Source organism: Convolutriloba macropyga, chromosome 3, assembly GCF_964194025.1.
Source record: "Convolutriloba macropyga chromosome 3, txConMacr16.3, whole genome shotgun sequence".
NCBI lineage: Eukaryota > Metazoa > Xenacoelomorpha > Acoela > Convolutidae > Convolutriloba > Convolutriloba macropyga.
Genome location: NC_134470.1, coordinates 78206160 through 78234105, shown reverse-complemented (window position 1 = coordinate 78234105; position 27946 = coordinate 78206160). Strand labels below are relative to the sequence as shown.

The window sequence follows — 27946 nt, the reverse complement described above, 5'->3', positions numbered from 1 at the left end:
TCACTATAATTAATGCCTTCTATTTTCCTATTTGTAACTTTTCGGCTAATTTTACATCGGCTAATAATCCGGACAGCTTATTGAGTTCGATTTAATAAACACAGGTAAACAAACCGGGATTTCTCAGAAATAGTCCATATTTACTTTACTTGTTTTGTGAGCTACAAAAATGAGCAGCGAGAAGACTTCGAGTGTTATGATTTCTGAAATTTTTATGTTCGAGTTGTGAAAACTCCATCACAGATGCGAGAAGTTCATTCAAATGCAGAACTTGTTCATCCGCCGACGACGGGGATCGAACCCAAGACAACCCGACCTGCAACAGTAGTCACCCAATTTATTGCAATATCTGCATCATGCCCCATATCCGCAAGAAGCATACTGTTCTGGACTATAAAATATGGAGCTTATAGTGTGCGATGATCACAAACTCAATTGCGACAAATTCTGCAAAACTTGCGAGAAATTGATCTGTTTAAAATGCGTTGAAGATCATTATAAAGAAAACCATTCCATCATTTCCGTGGAAGAAAAAGCCTCCGAGATCAAGAAAATCATTCACGAAGCAATATCCGAGAAGGACAAACAGTATAAGCCAATGGCAGCTAAGGGATCTTTTCCGTTTTCGCCCGCCAACCCCCCCCCCCCCCCCCCCCCCCCCCCCCAGTCACATATATCTGCCAGTTTACACCCGCACCCATCGAAATGTTAAAAGTTGGTCCTTACAATTGCTTTAATTTCTGTTTTATTAACTATTACCGTGCTATAAAAAGGAGACGCAATTTTTACACGAATTTCTAAGAAACAGGGTCGCCTCAATTTTACCATACAAGATCTTATGAGATTATTACAAGTTCTCATAAGACGGTTCATCGCCTTTAGAAGTCTCGGTAAAAAATTTACTTTCTATACCTGCAGAATTTTTTATAAGGTAACAATTCAATTTGTGTCTTCTCTCAAATTTACTAATTGATGTGGGATCTTTTCTGTTTTTACTCCCCGGTCCTGTATAACCAGTATGTTTGCACCCCCCAAATATGTACTTTTGGTCCTTAGTGATCCCTTATTTTAGTCATAAAAAAATGCCGGTAAAAACAGAAAAAATCCTGGTTGTGCAAGGAACTTATACAATACCCTATCACAATTCGTGTAAAAATTTTTAAATCTTTGATCGAATCATGAAGTCTTCACGAAGAAGAATACAAAGAAGAATACCGGAAACGCAAATATAACTTTTTGCGTGGAACAGAAATTCGTCTGAAAACTGAAAATTGGGGGAAAATCTATTCAACATATAAGTGTCCATTAGCTAATAAAAAACTAATTGAAAATCAGGTAAAGCAGAAAAATGAAAACATTATACTCTTCTCTTTCCAAATCGATGATAAAGATAAAACAATAACAGTTGAAAAGAATTTCTTGTCTTGCGTCGTTTTTGTTTGGTCTTCCGGACTAGGGAAACGATCTGTAGCAGTGGAAATACTGAATGTGCACCTTCAACCAATCAGAGACTGAGAAGACACTTCTCTTTTATATAGAGAGAACAGAACTAACTGTAGTCAGTCTATTAGTTAGATACACCATGTGTATACCATTGACTCCGGTGCTATACTTCTTAACCACCGTAATAACAGAAGTTTACTCTCAGTGTTTTACAAAGTCGGTTAGTCTTAGAGATATAGGTAAGTCTACTTCGCGCGCAGAAATAAGTAGCCCTAGCTCTTTATACTTTAAGGCTGTAAAAGGAGCCCACATCGGGTCTGTCTTTACTGGTGCGACCAGTGAGTTAACAAACTCTAACCGTAAAAAGAACTCACACAAAACACCCCTTTCTCTCCTGAGAAAGAGACTTAGAAATAGATTACATAGCTGTTTAATTTTTACCTACTTATAATTTAAGAAATAGGGGAACACAGCCCCAACAAAACAAAAACTACTAATATTTAAACAAAAGAAATAACCAAAATGGATCATCACATTGATCAACCCTCTTCCCACGTACCGACACACTCGGACCAATTACAACTAGCTGTTCTTACACAACAGAACAAGCGTCTAATACACGAGATTCTACCCTTTGAAGTTAAACACTATCAACACCAAGATGAGTTAAATATACTCTTAAATACAGCAAAACAGCTCAAATATCACTATTTTGCAATAGAACAACAACCTCACCTCTCTTTACCAGAAAAGGCATCACAGGTTTCACGAACCGCCTTTCTTTCATATTTAATTGAAATTTACGGAACAGAACTCACAAAAGGTTCAGTTCTTTCCATTTGTAATCCACTAACAAACAAATATATCTCGTTAATATACGATACTCTATTTCACCCATTATCAGACACACTATTTGAATTCCTTAACGGAATATGGTCTGCAATACAACCCTCGGATAGAGAAGGGATATTTAGAAACACCGGTTAAAAATGCTCAAAACCGATCAAAAAATGGTTAGTTCTCCAGCTGGGGGGGGGGTTGACTTACCTATCCGAGGGTTGTATAGGTAATTCAAAACATCAGTGATCAACGGGGTAGATTGTCGAGACTAAACTGAGTCTGATCGGAGGTAGTGGATCTGACCATAGTCTCATTAAGGTCTGGGCAATGGTCTGAATTTGAGTATGGATCATGGTCTGATCAGAACTCCCTCGTTCTGAAAAAGTCTGATCAGAGGTTATTTCGGTCTGGAAAGTCTGATCAGCGATAATTTCAGTCTGGAAAGTTTTATCAGAAGATTTGGGTCTGGACCTCAACCTGAATGTAGACGTAGATGTTTCTTACAAATAAACCACTATTTTCAACTATGGTGACTGGGAATTTTGGCAATATCATACAAAAATTTCAGTTTATACTTTTTTTGCGAACTATTTTCTCCATGTAAACACGCTCTATTTTGAAAAGTTAAATCCTGATCGTTGTTTTTAATGTGAAAAGAATCGGGTGCAAAACTGTGTCGGGCGCAACAACAGAAAACAGACAAAATTCTGTACACTTTAATACTGAACCCATTATTCTTAATAACTCAACCCAACCTACACAAGGGACTAATCAAAATATCCAAATCACTCCACAACAATTAGTAAATATTGTTAGACAACTAAATTCACAAAGTACACAACAAAATACAACCGCACCGACTCCTTATTATTTACAAGCGGCGTCTACACAAACGCCATCACCTGTAGTCTGTAGGAATACACAAATGATGTGTCCCTATCTAGGCGGCTCGGTGCCAATGCAACAGTCTTTAAAACCGTTTGATGGTACTGATCCTACCTATACAACAGATTTTTTAAATGCTATCACACCAAATATGTTAACGACAGCACGACCAGAGCAGACTGATTCACCAATTCATGAAGCCTGGATCTTGAAACCAATTTCCATGATCCAAACGGCCCTAAGAGGACCAGCACAACAATGGTATTCACATCTTCCACTAGATATTAAAAAGAATTGGCCAGGGTTTTGCCGTGAATTTCAGAAAACATTTGATAACCAACAATCGCAAACACAAACGAAATTATTGCTAGAAAGCATAACACGTGCTTATGGTGAACAAATTAAAATGATAGCAGTCAGAAAAGAACAAATGACTCGAAAAGCATATGTTAACAATGCCCAGGATATGCGAAATGCACAAATGAATGACACACTCGTCAAAGCACTCGATCCAAAACTAGCTAGAATAGCACAACAATGGTATTCACATCTTCCACTAGATATTAAAAAGAATTGGCCAGGGTTTTGCCGTGAATTTCAGAAAACATTTGATAACCAACAATCGCAAACACAAACGAAATTATTGCTAGAAAGCATAACACGTGCTTCTGGTGAACAAATTAAAATGATAGCAGTCAGAAAAGAACAAATGACTCGAAAAGCATATGTTAACAATGCCCAGGATATGCGAAATGCACAAATGAATGACACACTCGTCAAAGCACTCGATCCAAAACTAGCTAGAATAGCACCTAAAAAGATTGCAAATCACCAATTAACCGTATTGGAACCACTTTCCGTTTGCACAACTTGTCGAAAAAATACACCAAGAAGATATTACAAGAACACATATTGATCGACACAAATTAAAAACAAATTCCACTCTTTCACCCTCAATTAATAATCTCTCCTTTGAGATAGATCACCTCACAGTAGACGATATACACGCAGTGGAACAAGATATTGCTCACGGAATAAATGTAGTACAACATAAGTACTCAAATGATCCTAACTTTAAAGGAGAACCACTCTTCCTAAAACTTTGCAAAGTGTTCCCGCTCGGGACATAGTATTTCTACCTGCCCTGAAAAACGATATAGAAAAACCACTTGATAAGCCCAATTTCCAAAAACAAACTTTCAATCAAGCAATGAAAGGTAATCAAATTCTTCCCAACAGACAAGTCACATCGAATAATATGACAGGTAAACCACTACCATTTTCACATCGCTCTTGCAGCAATAGCAGAGAACATCGAAATCATTCAAGACACAGAAGCCCAAATAAATTCTCACAAAATAACTCAAAACCCTATTATGGGAACAGCAATTTTAAACCACCGAGTAGAAACGGTTCACCATACCCAAGACCAAATTTCCAAACTAACTCTATAATTCTAGACCACAATCACCTCACTATAATCGGGATGGAAATCGCTCACGACGACTGTATTCTTGAAATGGACTTCATAATGTCAGGAATTACATTAATTCCTTGCTAGACCAAGAACAATCAGATAACATTACGTCAAACACTGAAAATACAGACACATCAAATGACCTTTACCACGTCTACACAGACAAAATTCTGTACACTTTAATACTGAACCCATTATTCTTAATAACTCAACACAACCTACACAAGGGACTAATCAAAATATCCAAATCACTCCACAACAATTAGTAAATATTGTTAGACAACTAAATTCACAAAGTACACAACAAAATACAATCGCACCGAATCCTTATTATTTACAAGCAGCGTATACACAAACGCCATCACCTGTAGTCTGTAGGAATACACAAATGATGTATCCCTATCTAGGCGGCTCGGTGCCAATGCAAGTCTTTAAAAACCGTTTGATGGTACTGATCCTACCTATACAACAGAAGATTTTTTGAATGCCATCACAGCAAATATGATAATGACAGCACGACCAGAGCAGACTGATTCATCACCAATTCATGAAGCCTGGATCTTGAAACCAATTTCCATGATCCAAACGGCCCTAAGAGGACCAGCACAACAATGGTATTCACATCTTCCACTAGATATTAAAAAGAATTGGCCAGGGTTTTGCCGTGAATTTCAGAAAATATCTGATAACCAACAATCGCAAACACAAACGAAATTATTGCTAGAAAGCATAACACTTGCTTCTGGTGAACAAATTAAAACGCTAGCAGTCAGAAAAGAACAAATGTCTCGAAAAGCATTGGTTAACAATGCCCCAGATACGCGAAATGCACAAATGAATGACACACGTCAAAGCACTCGATCCGAAACTAGCTAGAATAGCACCTTAAAAGATTGCAAATCACAAATCAACCGCATTGGAACCACTTTCCGTTTGCACAACTTGTCGAAAAAATACACCAAGAAGATATTACAAGAACACATTTTTGATCGACACAAGTTAAATACAAACTCCACTCTTTCACCCTCAATTAATAATCTCTCCCTTGAGATAGATAACCTCACAGTAGATGATATACACGCAATGGAACAAGATATTGCTCACGGAATAAATGTAGTACAACATAAGTACTCAAATGATCCTAACTTTAAAGGAGAACCACTCTTCCTAAAACTTTGCAAAGTGTTCCCGCTCAGGACATAGTATTTCTACGTGCCCTGAAAAACGATATAAAAAAACCACTTGATAAACCTAATTTCCATAAACAAACTTTCCATCAAGCAATGAAAGGTAATCAAAATATTCCCAACAGACAAGTCACATCGAATAATATGACAGGTAAACCACTACCATTTTCACATCGCTCTTGCAGCAATAGCAGAGAACATCGAAATCATTCAAGACACAGAAGCCCAAATAAATTCTCACAAAATAACTCAAAACCCTATTATGGGAACAGCAATTTTAAACCACCGAGTAGAAACGGTTCACCATACCCAAGACCAAATTTCCAAACTAACTCTATAATTCTAGACCACAATCACCTCACTATAATCGGGATGGAAATCGCTCACGACGACTGTATTCTTGAAATGGACTTCATAATGTCAGGAATTACATTAATTCCTTGCTAGACCAAGAACAATCAGATAACATTACGTCAAACACTGAAAATACAGACACATCAAATGACCTTTACCACGTCTACACAGACAAAATTCTGTACACTTTAATACTGAACCCATTATTCTTAATAACTCAACACAACCTACACAAGGGACTAATCAAAATATCCAAATCACTCCACAACAATTAGTAAATATTGTTAGACAACTAAATTCACAAAGTACACAACAAAATACAATCGCACCGAATCCTTATTATTTACAAGCAGCGTATACACAAACGCCATCACCTGTAGTCTGTAGGAATACACAAATGATGTATCCCTATCTAGGCGGCTCGGTGCCAATGCAAGTCTTTAAAAACCGTTTGATGGTACTGATCCTACCTATACAACAGAAGATTTTTTCAATGCCATCACAGCAAATATGATAATGACAGCACGACCAGAGCAGACTGATTCATCACCAATTCATGAAGCCTGGATCTTGAAACCAATTTCCATGATCCAAACGGCCCTAAGAGGACCAGCACAACAATGGTATTCACATCTTCCACTAGATATTAAAAAGAATTGGCCAGGGTTTTGCCGTGAATTTCAGAAAATATCTGATAACCAACAATCGCAAACACAAACGAAATTATTGCTAGAAAGCATAACACTTGCTTCTGGTGAACAAATTAAAACGCTAGCAGTCAGAAAAGAACAAATGTCTCGAAAAGCATTGGTTAACAATGCCCCAGATACGCGAAATGCACAAATGAATGACACACGTCAAAGCACTCGATCCGAAACTAGCTAGAATAGCACCTTAAAAGATTGCAAATCACAAATCAACCGCATTGGAACCACTTTCCGTTTGCACAACTTGTCGAAAAAATACACCAAGAAGATATTACAAGAACACATTTTTGATCGACACAAGTTAAATACAAACTCCACTCTTTCACCCTCAATTAATAATCTCTCCCTTGAGATAGATAACCTCACAGTAGATGATATACACGCAATGGAACAAGATATTGCTCACGGAATAAATGTAGTACAACATAAGTACTCAAATGATCCTAACTTTAAAGGAGAACCACTCTTCCTAAAACTTTGCAAAGTGTTCCCGCTCAGGACATAGTATTTCTACGTGCCCTGAAAAACGATATAAAAAAACCACTTGATAAACCTAATTTCCATAAACAAACTTTCCATCAAGCAATGAAAGGTAATCAAAATATTCCCAACAGACAAGTCACATCGAATAATATGACAGGTAAACCACTACCATTTTCACATCGCTCTTGCAGCAATAGCAGAGAACATCGAAATCATTCAAGACACAGAAGCCCAAATAAATTCTCACAAAATAACTCAAAACCCTATTATGGGAACAGCAATTTTAAACCACCGAGTAGAAACGGTTCACCATACCCAAGACCAAATTTCCAAACTAACTCTATAATTCTAGACCACAATCACCTCACTATAATCGGGATGGAAATCGCTCACGACGACTGTATTCTTGAAATGGACTTCATAATGTCAGGAATTACATTAATTCCTTGCTAGACCAAGAACAATCAGATAACATTACGTCAAACACTGAAAATACAGACACATCAAATGACCTTTACCACGTCTACACAGACAAAATTCTGTACACTTTAATACTGAACCCATTATTCTTAATAACTCAACACAACCTACACAAGGGACTAATCAAAATATCCAAATCACTCCACAACAATTAGTAAATATTGTTAGACAACTAAATTCACAAAGTACACAACAAAATACAATCGCACCGAATCCTTATTATTTACAAGCAGCGTATACACAAACGCCATCACCTGTAGTCTGTAGGAATACACAAATGATGTATCCCTATCTAGGCGGCTCGGTGCCAATGCAAGTCTTTAAAAACCGTTTGATGGTACTGATCCTACCTATACAACAGAAGATTTTTTCAATGCCATCACAGCAAATATGATAATGACAGCACGACCAGAGCAGACTGATTCATCACCAATTCATGAAGCCTGGATCTTGAAACCAATTTCCATGATCCAAACGGCCCTAAGAGGACCAGCACAACAATGGTATTCACATCTTCCACTAGATATTAAAAAGAATTGGCCAGGGTTTTGCCGTGAATTTCAGAAAATATCTGATAACCAACAATCGCAAACACAAACGAAATTATTGCTAGAAAGCATAACACTTGCTTCTGGTGAACAAATTAAAACGCTAGCAGTCAGAAAAGAACAAATGTCTCGAAAAGCATTGGTTAACAATGCCCCAGATACGCGAAATGCACAAATGAATGACACACGTCAAAGCACTCGATCCGAAACTAGCTAGAATAGCACCTTAAAAGATTGCAAATCACAAATCAACCGCATTGGAACCACTTTCCGTTTGCACAACTTGTCGAAAAAATACACCAAGAAGATATTACAAGAACACATTTTTGATCGACACAAGTTAAATACAAACTCCACTCTTTCACCCTCAATTAATAATCTCTCCCTTGAGATAGATAACCTCACAGTAGATGATATACACGCAATGGAACAAGATATTGCTCACGGAATAAATGTAGTACAACATAAGTACTCAAATGATCCTAACTTTAAAGGAGAACCACTCTTCCTAAAACTTTGCAAAGTGTTCCCGCTCAGGACATAGTATTTCTACGTGCCCTGAAAAACGATATAAAAAAACCACTTGATAAACCTAATTTCCAAAAACAAACTTTCAATCAAGCAATTAAAGGTAATCAAAATCTTCCCAACAGACAAGTCACATCGGATAATAAAACAGGTAAACCACTACCATTTTCACATCGCTCTCGCTGCAATAGCAGAGAACATCGAAATCGTTCAAGACACAGAAGCCCAAATAAATTCTCACAAAATAACTCAAAACCCTATTATGGGAACAGCATTTTTAAGCCACCGAGTAGAAACGGTTCACCATACCCAAGACCAAATTTCCAAACTAACTCTCAATATAATTCTAGACCACAATCACCTCACTATAATCGGGACGGAAATATTTCACGACGACCATTTTCAGGAAATTGACTTCGTAATGTCAAGAATTACATTAAATCATTGCTAGATCAAAAACAATCAGATAACACTACGTCAAACACTGAAAGTGGAGACACATCAAATGTCTCCAAGGAAACACTCCTCGAACAACAATTTAATCATTTACTTTTAGAACTAAATCAAGACACCCAAGATGAATATTTCAACTGCCAATAGGAATGTAACACCCTCACAGAAGAATACATTCTTTCTACTTTTTGTAAAAACCATATATGGGTACTTCCACTTACATTATATACACGACAAACACCTGGTCGTAAGAAAACAATCTCTCCACCGCATCTAGAAATAGATTTTCTACTAGACACTGGTGCAACACTTAACATATTAAATACTGACACTTGGAAGGAAATCAAAGAATGCCACAAATTACAGCTAAAAGCATCAACATTTGTTCTCTCAGCGGCAAATAATTCTAAATTACAGTCAAACGGTACAATAAAATTTACACTATACCCAGACGTAACTGAGAGTCGAGCTCTCAAAAATACTTCATTTACACTCAGTTTTCATGTATCAAACACCAAATTTAATATTCTAGGTACACTTTTCCTAGAAAAATACGTAGATTCAATAAAATGTTCATCTCATACACTTGAGATCAAACATAATAATGATATAAAATCACAAATATTTTACGATTCATCAATTTAACCACCCCCGTATTATTCACGATTATATCCAGTAATTGGAGACCATTCAATATATTTTACACACTCTGAACACCGAATTTTAACTTATTCTTTAACCGCATATGAATGTAAGAATAAAAATGCGAGTGGTACTATCCTTTATGTATCTGAATTTTCATTCGTACCACTTCGCAAAAATATGTTATTCTCAATAATGGATATAAATAATCTCGAATATGGCTATCAGTCATTCATCCAAATATTAATACAAAATCTTTTGAATCAACCGCTAAGACTCGTAAAAGGAATAATTGGGTACGCATAACAAGATGCTATTGACACTTAACGACTATCAAACCACAAAATATCGCATAAATGAACTCACAGAATTCATGGATGCTTATACTTTAAATTACCTCACCCAAGGTACGTCAGAAACATTTAAAAAAACTCTATTGCTTAAATCTTAGTAAACAACAAGAACGCGAATATAAATCACAACAGAAAAAATTCGCCATACCTTTTGATGTCTCAAAATTCACTGAAACAGATAAAGAATTTCTCACCATGTTTAATTTTGAACACACAAACTAACACAAACACAGTTTGAAGAGTTAGCACAACTTCTCACACAATTTAAAAAATGTTATGCAACCTCCAAATTCGATGTTGGAAAAATTAATGTAGAACTAAACTTTCCCCTAAAAGCAGCAGCCATCTTTGAAAAGCAAAGAGCTACTCGTATTCCACTCCAATTATAAGATAGAGTACAACACTTATTCAACTTCTTAACACATTTTGACATCATAGCACCCGTAAATACAGACTCTTTAACTACCGGAAACACATTTATTAATCCAATAATCATCCTTAAAGAAGGGGAATCACTGAAAATTGTCTTAGACGCTCGTCAATTAAACACATTGATTGACAAAACAACGTAGTTGGACCATAGAACCAATTCAAAATATTTTGACACGGATTAAGGGACATATTCTCTCTATAGCTGATATGAATAGCGCATACAACCAAATGCCACATGATAAAACATCACAAAGACTCACGAATTTTGTGATTGCTGGACAACAGTATTGTTTCAAACGCCTATTCTATGGTATTTTTATTGGCCCAGCAGCTTTCTCATCCTTTATGAGCAGTATTTTTAAACCACTAATTAGCAAAAAAAAATAATTACTTATCTTGATGATGTTTTCACCCAAGATACAACAACAGACACAATGTTGCAAACACTTACTCAATATCACATTATTCTAGAGAATGAAAACTTCAAAGCCGCTTCAGATAAATCTTTCTTTTTCTTAGACTCGGTTAAATTTTTAGGACACCAAATTCAAAACAACCACATACATCAACTCAAATCAAAAATAGGCGGATTTCTAAAACTGCAACCCCCCAAAAACAAAAAAGAAATTCAAAATTATGTCGGATTTTTTACCCTTATTTCAAAATATATATACAACCTACAAGTCATTCTTCGACCTTTTTATCTCCAACTCAGAGATACAACAGATTTCAAATGGACTCCCGAAATACAAAAAACATTTGATTGAGTGGAAAAAGAACTTACGGACGGAACACTCCGCCTCGCAGTCCCTAGTTCAGAAAAACCCATTTATATCCTCTGCGATGCCTCTAACAATGACAGTAGAGCTGCACTCTTCCAAAAAAAATCAATTTGGAAAATTGGAGTCAGTATCAGCAAACTCAATGTAATATCAGCAAACTCAACTTTCTTGTAATATCAGCAACGATATTACAAGGACACAAATTGATCGACACAAATTAAATACAAATTCCACTATTTCGCCCTCAAATAAAAATTTTTGCCTTGAGATCTAATACACGCATTGGAACAAGATATTGCTCACGGAATAGATGTAGTAAAAATTATCATCTACCTCACAGTAGATGATATACACGCATTGGAACAAGATATTGCTCACGGAATAGATGTAGTACGACACAAGTACTCAAATGATCCTATCTTTAAAGGAAAACCACTCTTCCTAAAATTTTGCATAAAGTGTTCACGCTCAGGACATAGTAATCCTACGTGCCCTGAAAAACGATATATAAAACCACTTGATAAACCTAATTTCCATAAACAAACTTTCCATCAAGCAATGAAAGGTAATCAAAATATTCCCAACAGACAAGTCACATCGAATAATATGACAGGTAAACCACTATCATTTTCAAATCGCTCTCGCAGCAATAGCAGAGAACATCGAAATCATTCAAGACACAGAAGCCCAAATAAGTTTTCAAAAAAATAACTCAAAACCCTTTTATGGGAACAGCATTTTTAAACCACCGAGTAGAAGCGGTTCACCATACCCAAGACCAAATTTCCAAATTAACTCTCAATATAATTCTAGACCACAATCACCTCACTATAATCGGGACGGAAATCTTTCACGACGACCATTTTCAGGAAATTGACTTCGTAATGTCAAGAATTACACTAATTCATTGCTAGATCAAGAACAGTCAGATAACACTACGTCAAACACTGAAAGTGGAGACACATCAAATGTCTCCAAGGAAACACTCCTCGAACAACAATTTAATCATTTACTTTTAGAACTAAATCAAGACACCCAAGATGAATATTTCAACTGCCAATACAAATGTAACACCCTCACAGAAGCACAAATTCTTTCTACTTTTTTTAAAAACCATATGAGGATACTTCCGCTTACAATATATACACAACAAACACCTGATCATAAGAAAACGATCTCTCCACCGCATCTAGAAATATATTTTCTACTAGACTCTGGTGCAACACTTCAACTCGTCAAAGAAAACCACAAATAAAAGCTAAAAGCATCAACGTTTGTTCTCTCAGCAGCAAAAAATTCTAAATAACAGCAAAACGGTACAATAAAATTTATACTATACCCAGACGTAACTGAGAGTCGAACTCTCAAAAACACTTCATTTACACTCATATTTCATGTATCAAACACCAAATTTAATATTCTAGGTACAACTTTCCTAGAAAAATACGTAGAGTCAATAAAATGTTCATCTCATAGACTTGAGATCAAACATAATAATGATATAAAATCACTAAAATTTTACGATTCATCAACTAAACCACCCCCGTATTATACACGATTTTATCCAGTAATTAGAGACCATTCAATATATTTTACAACCTCTGAACACCGAATTTTAACTTATTCTTTAACCGCATATGAATGTATGAATAAAAATGCGAGTGGCACTGCCCTTTATGTATCTGACTTTTCATTCGTACAACTTCGCAAAAATATGTTTTTCTCTATAATGGGTATAAATAATCTCGAATATCCCTATCAGTCATTCATCCAAATATTAATTCAAAATCCTTTGAATCACCCACTAACACTCCTAAAAGGAATAATTGGGTACGCACAAGATGTTTCACTTAACGACAATCAAACTACAAAATGTCGCATAAATGAACTCACAGAAATCATGGATGCTTATACTTCACCCAAGGTACGTCAGAAACATTTAAGAATTTCTATTACTTAAAGCAAAGAGCTACTCGTATTCCACTCCAATTATAAGATAGAGTACAAGACTTACTCAATTTCTTAACAAATTTTGACCTCATAGCACCCGTAGATACAGACTCTTTAACTACCGGAAACACATTTATTAACCCAGTATTCATCCTTAAAAAAAGGAGAATCAATGAAAATTGTCCTAGACGCTCGTCAATTAAACACAATGATTGACGAAACAAAATGTAGTTGGCCCATAGAACCAAATGCCACTTGATAAACCATCACAAAGACTCACAAATTTTGTGATTGCTGGACAACAGTATTGTTTTAAACGGCTATTCTATGGTATTTCTATTATCCCAATAGCTTTCTCATCCTTTATGAGCAGTTTTTTTAAACCACTAATTAGAAAAAACAAAGTAATTACTTATCTTGATGATGTTTTCATCCAAGATACAACAACAGACACAATGTTGCAAACACTTCTTCAACATCACACTATTCTAGAGAATGAAAACCTCAAAGCCGCTCCAGATAAATCTTTCTTTTTTCTAGACTCGGTTAAATTTTTAGGACACCAAATTCAAAATAACCACATACATCCACTCAAATCAAAAATAGGCGGATTTCTAAAACTACAACCACCCAAAAATAAAAAAAGAAATTCAAAATTATGTAGGATTTCTCATTTTTGTTTCAAAATATATATATATACAACCTACAAATCATTCTCCGACCCTTTTTTCTCCAACTCCGACATACAACAGATTTTAAATGGACCCCGAATTACAACAAACATTTGATAGAGTGAAAAAAGAACTTACTGACGGAACATTCCGCCTCGCAATCCCTAATTCAGAAAAATCCTTTTATAACCTCTGCGATGCCTCTAACTATGGCATTGGAGCTGAACTCCTCCAAAAAAAATCAATCTGGAAAAATGGAGTTAGTATCAGCAAACTCTCGTCGATTTGCAACCACAGAACTTAGACTTTCCACCATTCTTCGCGATTGTTCAGCTATCATCAATGCACTTTCAGAATACGAATTCCTTATCCAAGGATCTAAACGCCCTATGATATTTTACACTGACCATAAACCAAATTTAATCTTATTCACACAAAAGAGTAACCCAAACCACAGAGTTTACAAATTTCAATTAATTCTAAAGAAATTTCCGAACTTACACATAGTTTGGGCGGAAGGAAAAACCTTTCACTTCCAGATTTACTGAGTCGCTCACTAACGACTACAACACAAGTAGACTCCGTACAGTTGAAATACCCGATTAAATTCTTTATGACACACAATCAAAAAACACAACCTATACAGTGTCACTACGCTGTATCAAAAGAATACATTAATTCAATATCTACAGACACTCGTGTAGAATCGCCACACTTTCCAATCTATTTACAGATTAAAGATAACTATTTCAAAGTACAATTAGAAAATAACCTTTACCTCCCAGTTTCATATTACGAAATTAAAACCAAAGCGCAACCTTTAGAGAATTTGCACCAACAAAAATTACAACAATTTAAAAATAACTACTCACTCCCAGAAATTTATCCTATCATACAACACACGGATGTTACACTAAATACAAATAACACAGAACCTTCCACACAGTCTAATCACGTTTCAAATGATGCCGGATTAATAAATAATATAAAATATTCACTCCCAGCAATGGATGACTTTATACCAAAATCCCCAACCCTCTATAATTATTTCTACGAAGAACAAACTGAAATGAATGATACGCTTCTCTATGAAACACAACAAGACCCAGTTTTCAGACAACTTCTACTTTGGAAACACTACAAAAATTTCCCCCAACCCCTTCACTAACAATACGAGCGAATAAAGGATTACTACAATTTTATAGACGCTTCCAAAATTTAAGTATTAATGAAGGCAATAATCTCTTGTATTACATACAAGAAACAACGTCACCAAAAATTTGTCTACCACTCTCTCTTCTCCTAGTCACATTTTACAAAGCACACTCTCATGATCTTTCAGGACACCCTAGTCATGAAAAAACACGCAGCAATCACGGAAAATTAATATTTTCCAAACATTATTACATGGATAGCAATACTTACACAAGATTGTCTGAATTGCCAGACCAGCAAATCCATGCCAAACCTCTTAATGGCACCACAGTAGCCATTTTTAGAAGTTTCACCATACTTCAATGACAGTATTTCAATGGATACAAAAGGTCCAATTTCACCGTCTTCTGATGGGAACCCTTAAGTCTATGTTATTGTAGACGCATTTAAACATTATGTTGTACTCCACCCTTCACCCAAAAATGATGCCACTCACTCACTCACAGTTTTATTTGACCATTAGATTGTCAAATTCGGAATACCAGATATTTTGGTAACAGATAATGGAAATGAATACAATAAAGGAGAATTCACACGTTTCCGCCGTACATATAATGTACAATTCAAACAACGTACGCCATATGCACCGTGGTCTAATGGACTCGTTAAAAACATCGCCAATTAAACACATTTCTTCGTACAGTCTTAGACTCACAATACGGCACGTGGTCACAGAAAAAAAAAGTATTTCCGTTTGCATTCAATTCACAAGTTAGAACCAATATGAACCTTTCACCATATGAACTTGTATTTGTCAAAAACCAAAAACCAAAGAAACCCATAATGTTCAACCTATCTTCAACTACAGATAGCTTAGGTAACTGTAAACCCACAGAAAATTCACCCTGTAATTCTTTACTTAAGCATACACACACTGATAACTTAGGTCACCACCCTCAAGTTAAAAAGTTACAGAAAGAAACCTTTGCACATTGGTTTCTCAATCGTGAAAAGATACACTCGGAACTTTATAATGAAGTACAAATTTATTTGAACCAAAATAAACATTTACGTACATTTATAAATCGCCGTTTCGGAACGGCGCAACCACTTAAAATTATTACTTATGTTTTAGTTGTAAATAAAGCCAAACAAATCGGATTATCAAAAAAGATCCAACCACAAAAAATTGGACCTTACAAAATAATTGATACTCCTACATTAGTTACTTATAAACTAGAAGATTTTTCTGGTAAACAAATCACCCGTCATAGAAGTAATATAGTACCATATTACCCAAAGAACTCTTCGTTCAAGAACAAATGGAGAAATACTTCTCGGACAATTCACTTTTAAAACTCCATCCCAAAAAGCCACCATTTACCAAGTCGAAGTCTGTCTCGTTCAGTTTAGATAATCTGAATGTACCATCCGCTGATAACCTCCCCCCCTTAGTTACCTTGTAACCCGCCTGAAATACCCCAACACACTTCGTAAAACTACACTACAAGAAACAATCGTCTTCGACGACAACCAATAAAAGACTACAGGGTCTTCATACCACAATCAAAAATTTCGGCTGCACGAACAACACACATTTAAAAACATTCACTCTTCACTATTAGAATACACGTTAGATCACTCTCCTCGCTTTAAATAGCCAAACACAATTTAGCATAACACGCTATATAGCTACTAAATATAATTTAAATAAAAATACAATTGCCTCGTTCTCTGATACGAGAGGGATAATTCGGATAGTTCTTTCACCCCTCTCCCCCGTAATACAATTACTTTCACTTGGAAAATTAATCAGACCCCTTAGCACAGTAAACAAAGCACACGGACTATCTCCTCACCTGCTACACTAGCAGAACCACAAAAACCCCTCCATCAGGAAATGAAAAGAAGGGAATTAAATAACCGACCCACAGCTCGGTCCGGGAACAATTCCCAAATCTCATTTATTTGCCAAGATATGACTCGGTAACTTTTTTGTACCCGAATAAAAAGTTTTGTTCAGGCAAAATCAAATAGTCTAAAATCACTTTTCACTTTTCAGTCCACCGCTCTCATAACTTAGTTGCTTCTTTCTTCTCTCTTCTTTTTCAACAACATTCAATCACTCTAACTTCATTCTTTCAAACTTCTCCACTCTTCTATTTTTAAACTTAGGAAAATCTCTCTTTTTTTCTAAGTTCAAATTTGATCCTTTACTTTCTCTCTAACAAAAAAGAACTGTCTCACAGTATAGTTCTTTGCCTTCTTTGACTTCTAACTTCCTTGACTTCGCTGACATCAACACAACAGCTCACAGAAGCTCAAAATCTGCTCACGAAAGCGAACACCACACTCAAATTGCAAACTTTTAGTCTCACAGTACTGAAAGAATCCTCCTCGACGAACTTCACCTGGTATGCAAATAACTTCTCCACACAGACTAGAAGTTTTGTTTAAAAGAACACCCTACGCGGATACAAATTAGATTAATTCAAAACTTTAAACCTCGACAAGTCCGCTTTCAAGATATCTTTTACAACCCTGATCACATTCTATATTCACACACGTGTTGTGAATGCGTTTTTTGTACTAGAGACTTTAATAACGAACACCATGCTCTTTTCTATCTTCCAATTTTTCCACCGCAAGCAACACCGAAACTTTCCGAAATTCTTTATACAGATATTGTCTACACTGTTAATCAAGACGCTATCCCAGCCTCATATTATAATAATAATTGTGGTTTCTGCGTAATCGCAGAATGTTTATATGATATAAAATATATTAAACCACAATCAGGTTTACCCCACAATCGGTAATCCCATATCCCCCCATGAAAGTCAAAAGCAAATACACCAAACGCAAGCACAACAGCAACAAGAAATAACCGCATAAACTTTTTTGCCATACTCTGGTTTTCTCCCAAATACAACACTCCCTCCAACCACACTTATACCAGCTCCTCCACGAGCACCACAACCTGATTTACCTAATTACTCAAACACTCCAGAGTTCTCCACTCAACCAATAAATTTTGCAAACACATAAAACTAGTAGTTCAGAATTGCCACAGCCAATTCACACTGTCTCAACTATTAACGACACCACACATGATATTAGCCTACTTTCTGACACTTCTAATCCTGATCCAATTAGTTCTCAATTTTCTTCACCTACTGCATCACGAACTACGAATAATCCTTTTAATCCGCCACAAGGACTAATAACAAATCTTGAACGCTTGTTATCACAAGAACACTGAAATCACTATTTTAATATACTAAATTCATCGCCTTCATTTCAAAGCTCATTACCACTCAGCTCCCCTGGTACACCACCCATTATCACTCTAAGATCAAATTCACCTACACCAGATCCTGATCAACATTCTCACCACTGTATTAGGAAACAACCCCATACGACACGAACTTACCCAACTCTACCACTAAAAATAGATCCTGAATTTATTGTTCCCCCACTGCCCTATTTGGAGACCATAACAACCGTGAACAATTACACAATTGGGCTAAACAAAGAATATCTAAGTCATATTAAATAACACCCGTACAAAAACAAAAAGCTCACGATTTATTAAGACAATCAAAGACCACTTTCTCTGTTGAAATTGATGTAGAACAAGATAAACTGATTTTTCACCCACAAGCTGCAGCACCACCTATGTTTAGAGTTAAAACTAACCCATCACCTTTTGTTTGTCAAGAAATACACTACAAATTTGATAGATACACGAAAACTCCGTAGGATATTTTGTTTTCTATAATCCACACTCTGGAATTTCGTACACATGTCCACTACAAATTTAATTCTCATATTACTTAAATTATTCTTTTCATGTCCACTTAAAATAAAACAACCAATTAAAGTCCAACACTATGATTTTTCCCCAAAGCATATCACAAATATACAGTATTATAAGCTCAATAAAATTGGCGAAAGAAAGATTTTACAACCGGCCGATTTTAAAATCCTCCTCGCCCAAGTACAAATCTTTTCACAAATTCGAACACTACAAGTACGCGCTTACGCCATACACGCTAAACTTTGCGGCAAGGAAAATTTTTGTCACAAAATCGCACTCAGAAGAGGTTTTCGGTTTGATCACGATAATTGGTATGTTAACAATATGGAACGACCTTTCTTTCCCACAGAAATTGAAGCTCGTAGAGAACTTGCACGCGTTGGTCTCGTAAGTAAACACCACTATTGCCCTCAAATGATACATTTTGATGTACTAGACAACCTCCGCTGGCAAGCAAATATAGAAGAAAAACAAGGCTGTTTTCGCCTAGACCGTTATAGACCTTTTGCGTTCCAACACGGAAGCATGGTCTATAACCCACGCTAAAATAATTGGATTCCTAATGCCACAGATACTCCCTGGGCTAACTGTCCCGGTAAAGACTCAGAACATGAATATCATGTCATCCACACACTAGGATGGTCACTTCAATTAACTAACATCACTCTCACCTTTGATTCGCATTAAGTGCGATTTAGAACGAAGCCACTGTCCTCCAAATCACGCTATTAAAGCCACAGTCATTTGAGAACCCGAAAATCACTGCCGTATCTTTGATTTTGGAAGATCACACGCACGTATGATTAAATTTCAAAAAAGATACTTCATTGAAACACTTGAAAATAATGAAACTAATTCTGGTCACAAACACATGCCAAACATGTATTCTAGTCGTTTTCAAAAGCATCTTTATGATGAATCTGCACTTTCAAATTTTGAGGTCCTGACAAAACAACTCTATAATTGTAATGAAGATCGCCCACATTATGCCACTCAATATCAAGACATTTTTATACAATACAAAGAAGGTTTTAATGTTGTCGGGAAAACCGTAACCCGATTTTGATGATACACACGTAACAGTCCCTGACGGGCCACCTTCTTTAACACTTTACGCAAAAGCAAATATCCTTGCTGGATATGCCATCCCACACGAATCACAATTATACCACAAATCAGAAAAATATGAGCTATTCATAAAACAAAATTGGTTGGTGCAGTTCACCCTAATGTCCAAATCGATGCAAAACTCGATTACATGATCAGTCGAGTCTTGCTCAAAATGGATCAAACAAGCTTAAATATTTATAAAAAAACTCTGTGACTTAGATCGCGATTTGAAACAAACAGCTTTCATTTTACTGAAACAGAAATTTCTGTTAGTTGTTTATATCATTACAGGACAGCGACACACATTCGCTACACTTAAAATTCAAAATGTAATTTCACTCTTTCAATGTAAATTCGTTTTGTCACCCCTTTATGTATTAGAAAATCAATGCTTGGAAAGTATTCCTATATACTACTTAAACAAATTACAATTTGTAGACCAAGTCACCCGAAAAACCTTCCCCTGATCTATTAAAGCACCATGTAAATCCAAAAATTTTGATCAACAAATCTCACTCGACGCTGACGGCGATGACACATATCGCTTAACACGATATCCAATAAGGCGCGAGACCCCGTTAAAACTTTCACGCCTGACGAAGTTGAAAACCGCTTCACCCACGCAGATTTTACCGCGCAACAACTTGGAATATACAGTCAACACGACTGGACTAAGTCATTAGATAAGATGAAATTTAGGCAATTAGTCGATGACGCAGCAGAAAAATTTAAAGTAGCACGAGCAGTATATTTTGCAGATTTTGCAAAACGAGCACAATTACAAGCACAATTTTCACAATCACGCACAGAATATAATGATTACTTTAACAAACTTTTTATTAACGGCAAAGAATTCACCCTCCGCCGACTTGATTGGCGTGACTTGATTAATGGCAACTATTTAAACGAATCCCTCATAGGAATCTTTGGATACCCTTGGTACGTATTAAAAGAAATAGTCATAATTTGGACTGTTTTTAATCTTTTACAGTACCTATCCGGCCTATTTCGTAGTGCGTTTAAAACCTATAACTTAAAATCATTTTTAGGACCCAATATTACATTGGCTAAAATTATAACTTCCGGACTTTTTGGAGTATTTTCGCAGACAATATTCCATGTGCTACAATCCGATTCCACATAATATAAACCACCATCACATAAAAAGACACAGACATTCAATTGACAGTTGCAGTCCACACTCTCAACATAAATTGAATCTATTACACAAAAAGTATGAAAATTTCGATCAGAAATTCTCTTCTCCTGTACACAAAAATTCAAATAAACGACACATTTCCACTTTGCCAGCTTCTATTTATCAATGCTATGAAACACCAACTGACTCTCGCACGAAACCAGATTTTCAATCTCTACACCTACACACTTTTAAATCTAGTGAGCGTAAACGCTCACGTGGAATTTCTCATTCACGAGACTATTGTAAAAAATCCTGACCATCAGGAAATTCCAGAAGAACTCTTTTTTAATCTTCCAAGCACTCGCCTTTAACACTCTTTTTGTTTTAGTAATTCCACTGCAGTTCCCACCCACCAGGAAGGAGGCTCACCAATCCACCCAAATGTCGATCCTACGGCATACGACCTCATCATGCTGGAGGTTGATGACATTCTGCCCCCACCCCTCACTCCATTGGTACTGCCACCCACAGTACCCGAGACAGTTTGCGAAATGCAAACACCAGTGCTCTTCACGATGGCGCAATCCTCCCCACAGCCACAGTCTGTAAACACGGCAAATTATGCGCGGGTGAACCCACTGCCTTCACCCGCCACCTCTTCCTCGAGCTCAGGTGAACTTTGAACTTCACCTGTACATAGACAGTGACACGAGCCCGCGCTCAGTCCCTGTAGGAACGCAAAGCTCGTCACAAGAGCTGCTCCTCCAGGGAACCAGCTAGGTGCCACAGCCACCTCCACTCTTCTCTACTGCACACACAGCAGTATCTGCATCACAACCACCACCCCAGCCTGCGAGCATTCCTTCTTGGGCTGATGAAGTAGCCACAGCGAAGCCGTCTGGCTGCTCCACACCAGAAACAGTCGTCACTAATTGGGCGTACTCTGGTAGGATCCGTGGAGCACGACCACGATCAAAACCACTGGTCTGCCCACCGCCAGTAATGCCAACACCGCACACCGGTACCCTCACCGCGGTACGGCCCGACTATACCACCTCTCAGATCACAACAGCCCTTCCCTCAGCCACGCCCCTACGATTGACCCACATCGACAGACAACTACCCGTGTACTGACCCCCCACCTATGAGACGTCCACGAGCCACAGCACACGAAATCTACCCAGTTCGTTCCTCACCAATACAGGCTTCACAGTAGCCTGCCCGTGACACAGCGAGCCCTTCACGAGGCCCACAACCCTCATCTTCTCGCGGGAGACCTAACACTTTTGCACCAACACACGGAATTCCACACCGGTCACAGGGACCGAATTTCCGATTTCATGAATTTACAAACCCTCATGGCATCAATACCATACAGGGTATACATGTGCCAGACAGGATCAACTGTACTTCCACCACGCTTCAACACACACTGAAGCCCACAGCCGGTTCCTGTTCTCTTGGACAATTGGAGAACGAATATGTTCAGGAAGGACGGGATAAAGAATTACCACTCGAATGTCTCCACTTTCCTCTAAACCCTCGCTTCACGGAACGATTTTGGCATCTGTCTAAGTACTTCTTTGCACTTGCAGATCGCCCAAACGACTACCTCAATACTTTCTTCAATCGCGACACTGCACCCTACAAAATTTATGCTAAATACTACCCCTTCTACTTGCAATTCGGTTTTCTGCATCCCACACAGATGGATGTAAACAATACTACCCACAAAGTAAATCGAATGAAAATGCTTCACACGATGCGCAACTACTTATTTGTGCAACATCACTTGCAGCAAACTAATCCGATTTTCCACATGAATTCGCGTCTTCAGTACGCTAATACTAAGCTGACTTCACCCTACTACATGAACTATAGTTACATCATCCAACCCAACTATTGTGAAGGCACCCTCCGTGAAGGCACCATCCTATCAAAAATTATTTCATCTTCTCTCCACTCTATGCAAAGACTAATCGCCCCATCCTCGTCCCGATCGAATATCTACAATGTGTAGAAGGAGGCGCCACGAAGTTTTCCTATGGCCACACTTTCAACCTCCTCTACAGGGATTGGATTCTTGATAAGCTAGACAACCGGCAGCCATCACAAGAAGAAACATAGATCTTCAATCACCTCCTCGCGTTACAACCACAATGTAACGTTAATCTGTATCCTCGTGCCCTCGCTGCTTGTCTGGCACGTGATCCGGAATTCCTCGCCTTCATACGTGATCCAGACAATCGAGCTCCAGACTTCGAGTTCGAATATCGAACGTAGGCCACAGATCTACAGCACCTTGGGCTCACAGACCCACAAAAACTCGAAGAGACCCACTGTTCTCAAAACTCACCTGACTCTTTCTCTTTTTTTCTTCTACTTTTACCTTCTCTCTATTTTCACTCTCTTCTTTATAAAAATTATGTATTGACCATTTTCTTTTTTTCCACAAGACTGAAGATTAGGATCAGTTCTTTTCTTCTTCCTCCCGGTCGGGACTTACAAAAGAAGGTATTAAATGTAACTAATAGATTTAATAGGGAAAGTAGCTCACACTGTAGCTAAATGATGGATTTCCACCAGAAGGTAAGCTGGTAAATCCGACTAATTCAAACCTTGTACCAGGTGGAGATAAACAGAAAAAGGACTGACGTTACGGGCCAGCACACCTCGTGCAAACCAGACAGAGACTACGGACTACAAGCGATCCTCCAACTGGGAATAAATCCTCACTACAAGACAGTGAGAGCAGTTCGACATACTCTCAACAGGACTGACGTTACGGGCCAGCACACCCTGTAACTGGCACCCCTACTGGTTCCACAATTAAGACGAACCCCTTCACTGACGACACTAGTCACTACTTAACTTACAGGCATTCTAGACGACGACACAAGTCACAACCCACTTCAGAGAGGACACAACTCATCAATTACATCTCCCTACCTTTCAACGAGGAATGACACATTCAACGTATTTCTGCTAGACTTCAAAAATTCGGATATGAAACTCGCAACCTCGGATGGATGTAGCAGTGGAAATACTGAATGTGCACCTTCAACCAATCAGAGACTGAGAGGACACTATTCTATTTTCTATAGAGAGAACTGAACTAACTGTAGTCAGTCTATTAGTTAGATACACCATGTGTATACCATTGACTCCGGTGCTATACTTCTTAACCACCGTAATAACAGAAGTTTACTCTCAGTGTTTTACAAAGTCGGTTAGTCTTAGAGATATAGGTAAGTCTACTTCGCGAGCAGAAATAAGTAACCCTAGCTCTTTATACTTTAAGGCTGTAAAAGGAGCCCACATCGGGTCTGTCTTTACTGGTGCGACCAGTGAGTTAACAAAATCTAACCGTAAAAAGAACTCACACAAAACACCCCTTTTTCTCCTGAGAAAGAGACTTAGAAATAGATTACATAGCTGTTTACTTTTTACCTACTTATAATTTCAGAAATAGGGGAACACAGCCTCAACAAAACAAAAACTACTAATATTTAAACAAAAGAAATTATCACATTGGATCATCACATTGATCAACCCCCTTGCCACGTACCGACAAACTCGGACGAATTACAACTAGCTGTTCTTACACAACAGAACAAGCGTCTAATACACGAGATTCTACCCTTTGAAGTTAAACACTATCAACACCAAGATGAGTTAAATATACTCCTAAATACAGCAAAACAGCTCAAATATCACTATTTCGCAATAGAACAACAACCTCACCTCTCTTTACCAGAAAAGGCATCACAGGTTTCACGAATCGCCTTTCTTTCATATCTAATTGAAATTTACGGAACACAACTCACAAAAGGTTCAGTTCTTTTCATTTATGATCCACTCACAAACAATTATATCTCTTTAATATACGATACGCTATTTCACCCATTATCAGACACACTATTTGAATTCCTTAACGGAATTTGGTCTGAAATACAACCCTCGGATAGAGAAGGGATATTTAGAAACACCGGTTAAAAATGCTCAAAACCGATCAAAAAATGGTTAGTTCTCCAGCTGGGGGGGTTTTGACTTAGCTATCCGAGGGTTGTATAGGTAAGTCAAAACATCAGTGATCAACAGGGTAGATTGTCGAGACTAAACTGAGTCTGATCGGAGGTAGTGGATCTGATCATAGTCTCATTAAGGTCTGGGCAATGGTCTGAATTTGAGTCTGGATCATGGTCTGATCAGAACTCCCTCGTTCTGAAAAAGTCTGATCAGAGGTTATTTCGGTCTGGAAAGTCTGATCAGCGATAATTTCAGTCTGGAAAGTATTATCAGAAGAAATTTTGGGTCTGGACCTCAACCTGAATGTAGACGTAGATGTTTCTTACAAATAAACCACTATTTTCAACTATGGTGCCTGGGAATTTTGGCAATATCATACAAAAATTTCAATTTATACTTTTTTTGTTAACTGTTTTCTCCATGTAAACACGCTCTAATTCGAAAAGTTAAATCCTGATCGTTGTTTTTAATGCGAAAAGAATCGGGTGCAAAACTGTGTCGGGCGCAACAACAGAAAACATCCCGGTAAAGCTTGACACGCAAAAGAGTACATTAGCTGATATTTGTGTTTTAAAATCAAATATTAGCGCAGAAGCGTTGCATCTTTGCTTGTGCGAAGTTATAAAAGAGTATTTCGATGGTCACTCAGAAATAGTTGATGGAATAGTGGGACCAGTTTCAGCTGTGATTGAAAATCTTCAAAACGGACTCAAACAATCGGAAAGTTTCTTGGAACAAAATGATAGCAAACAAACTGTACTTCGAAGCTTTCTGGCTTTCTCCGATACACACCTGGTTCAACAATCATCAACGAAATCGGAAGTTTTGAAAAACGCTTTATTACGGCCAAATGAAATTAATAATGATACGATAATCTCGAAGGAAACTCCTGAGCAAGTGAAACTAGCCATGAACGATGCTCGCTTGAATTTCATTAGATCAATTGAAACTGATGTGCGCAAATATTGTTCGGATGTAAAGCTGAAACTTGAAACAATTTTTTACGGACAACATGTGATCACTTTTGGGCACTTTGAGTGTAAAATTGCTGTCGCAAGTTCCGATGCAATGTTATGCGTTGCGATGTTCAAAGACGATAAAAAGAGTGTAGATGTTGAGTTTTTCAATGAACTTGATAAGTCTGTTCACAAAAGAACCATCACAGCCGATCATGAACATTTCAAACTGTTCTCATGCAGTGCGGGCATTGTTGCTCGCTTTCAAGACGATACTTTCTGTGCCTTTAGAATTATTGACGGACAAGTTACCCTATCACATAAATGGAAGTACACATCAGATGTTAACGGCTTCGTTTTCGACGAATCCAGGAACATGTTTACAGCATACAACATTAAGGGTTCAATTTTGAAGTTTGAAGGTGGTTATTCCGATTTTTTATTCGGCTCAAACGTGTCTGGGATCTGTATATCGAGTTCTATCAATGTTCCCATGTCCTCTCTTGCCATTTCTTGGCGTAATGAGGACAAAAGCCACGGGGTCAGACTTTATGAAAGGGTGAGCAATTGCCGATTGCCTTTCCATTGCCGATTGACTGAATATCCTCCAAACATTAAAAAAGTGAAAATTCAGCAATCAGCAAATAATTTGGTTGCAGTCGGCTTCGATCCACTATCGGGCCAATTTGGACTATTGAAACTGGATTCAGAACTCAAACCGTTACAGAAAACAGTTCAACTTAGAAAATTCGAACTGGAAAAGAAGATCCGGTACGATATCTACTTCAACTCCAGCGCATATTTGGTAACTAAGGATGGATTCATACTGAAGATTCCTAATTTACTCAACCTGCAATAGAGCAAAACTTGTTTTGTAATGCTTGCCAACCATTTATCTAATCTCGTTGCTTTTGTGATTTCGCTTAGAGTTTAATTTTTCGGGAAGCTATGGTAACCTTTCAAAATCATAGAACTAATAATATTAATAATAAATTGTTTCCATCAGTCAATAATTATCTTCACAGTTACATTTACGAATACAATCACGTTTTTGACTGGGAGAGCACTATTGGGCCGATGGCCCGTTGATGACCAGAAGTTATTTTTTGGTCCATCAAAAGAGATAGTTTGTCATTGGTTGTTCACAGATGACAACAACTGTAGCTACAACAACACATGACGTAACAACTGCACAATAATGAATAGACAAAGGAATATTATTGTATCTCAGATGCCCACAGTTGCCCAGAAGTGACAAAACTGGGAAGTGTTAAAATCATCCTAAGATTTTCAGCTCAAATAACTGAACACCCTCTTTATTTTTTAATATTTATAGTGTACATTTATAACAGTGATTTGTTAGGGTGTCATTTTAATCTATTCCCTGGCCGAGGATTTTCCCCAAAAACAACGGAAAAGATTGTGAAAATAAAAAAAATTACACCCCTATTTCTCCGCTTAATTAAGCGTGGAAGAGTGTAATTTAAAGAGTGTAATTTTTTAAAAAAAAAGGTGCCGAA

The 27946-nt window shown here is 37.4% G+C and overlaps 1 protein-coding gene across 1 annotated transcript; it reads left to right on the top strand.

Moving 5' to 3' along the window:
• LOC142337302 (uncharacterized) lies at positions 1-27836 on the top strand. Its single transcript, XM_075386494.1, has 2 exons — positions 1-610; positions 26002-27836. Exons 1-2 carry the CDS (start codon positions 401-403, stop codon positions 27283-27285), a joined length of 1494 nt encoding a protein of 497 aa, XP_075242609.1. The 5' UTR covers positions 1-400; the 3' UTR covers positions 27286-27836.
• The last annotated feature ends 110 nt before the right edge of the window (positions 27837-27946 follow it).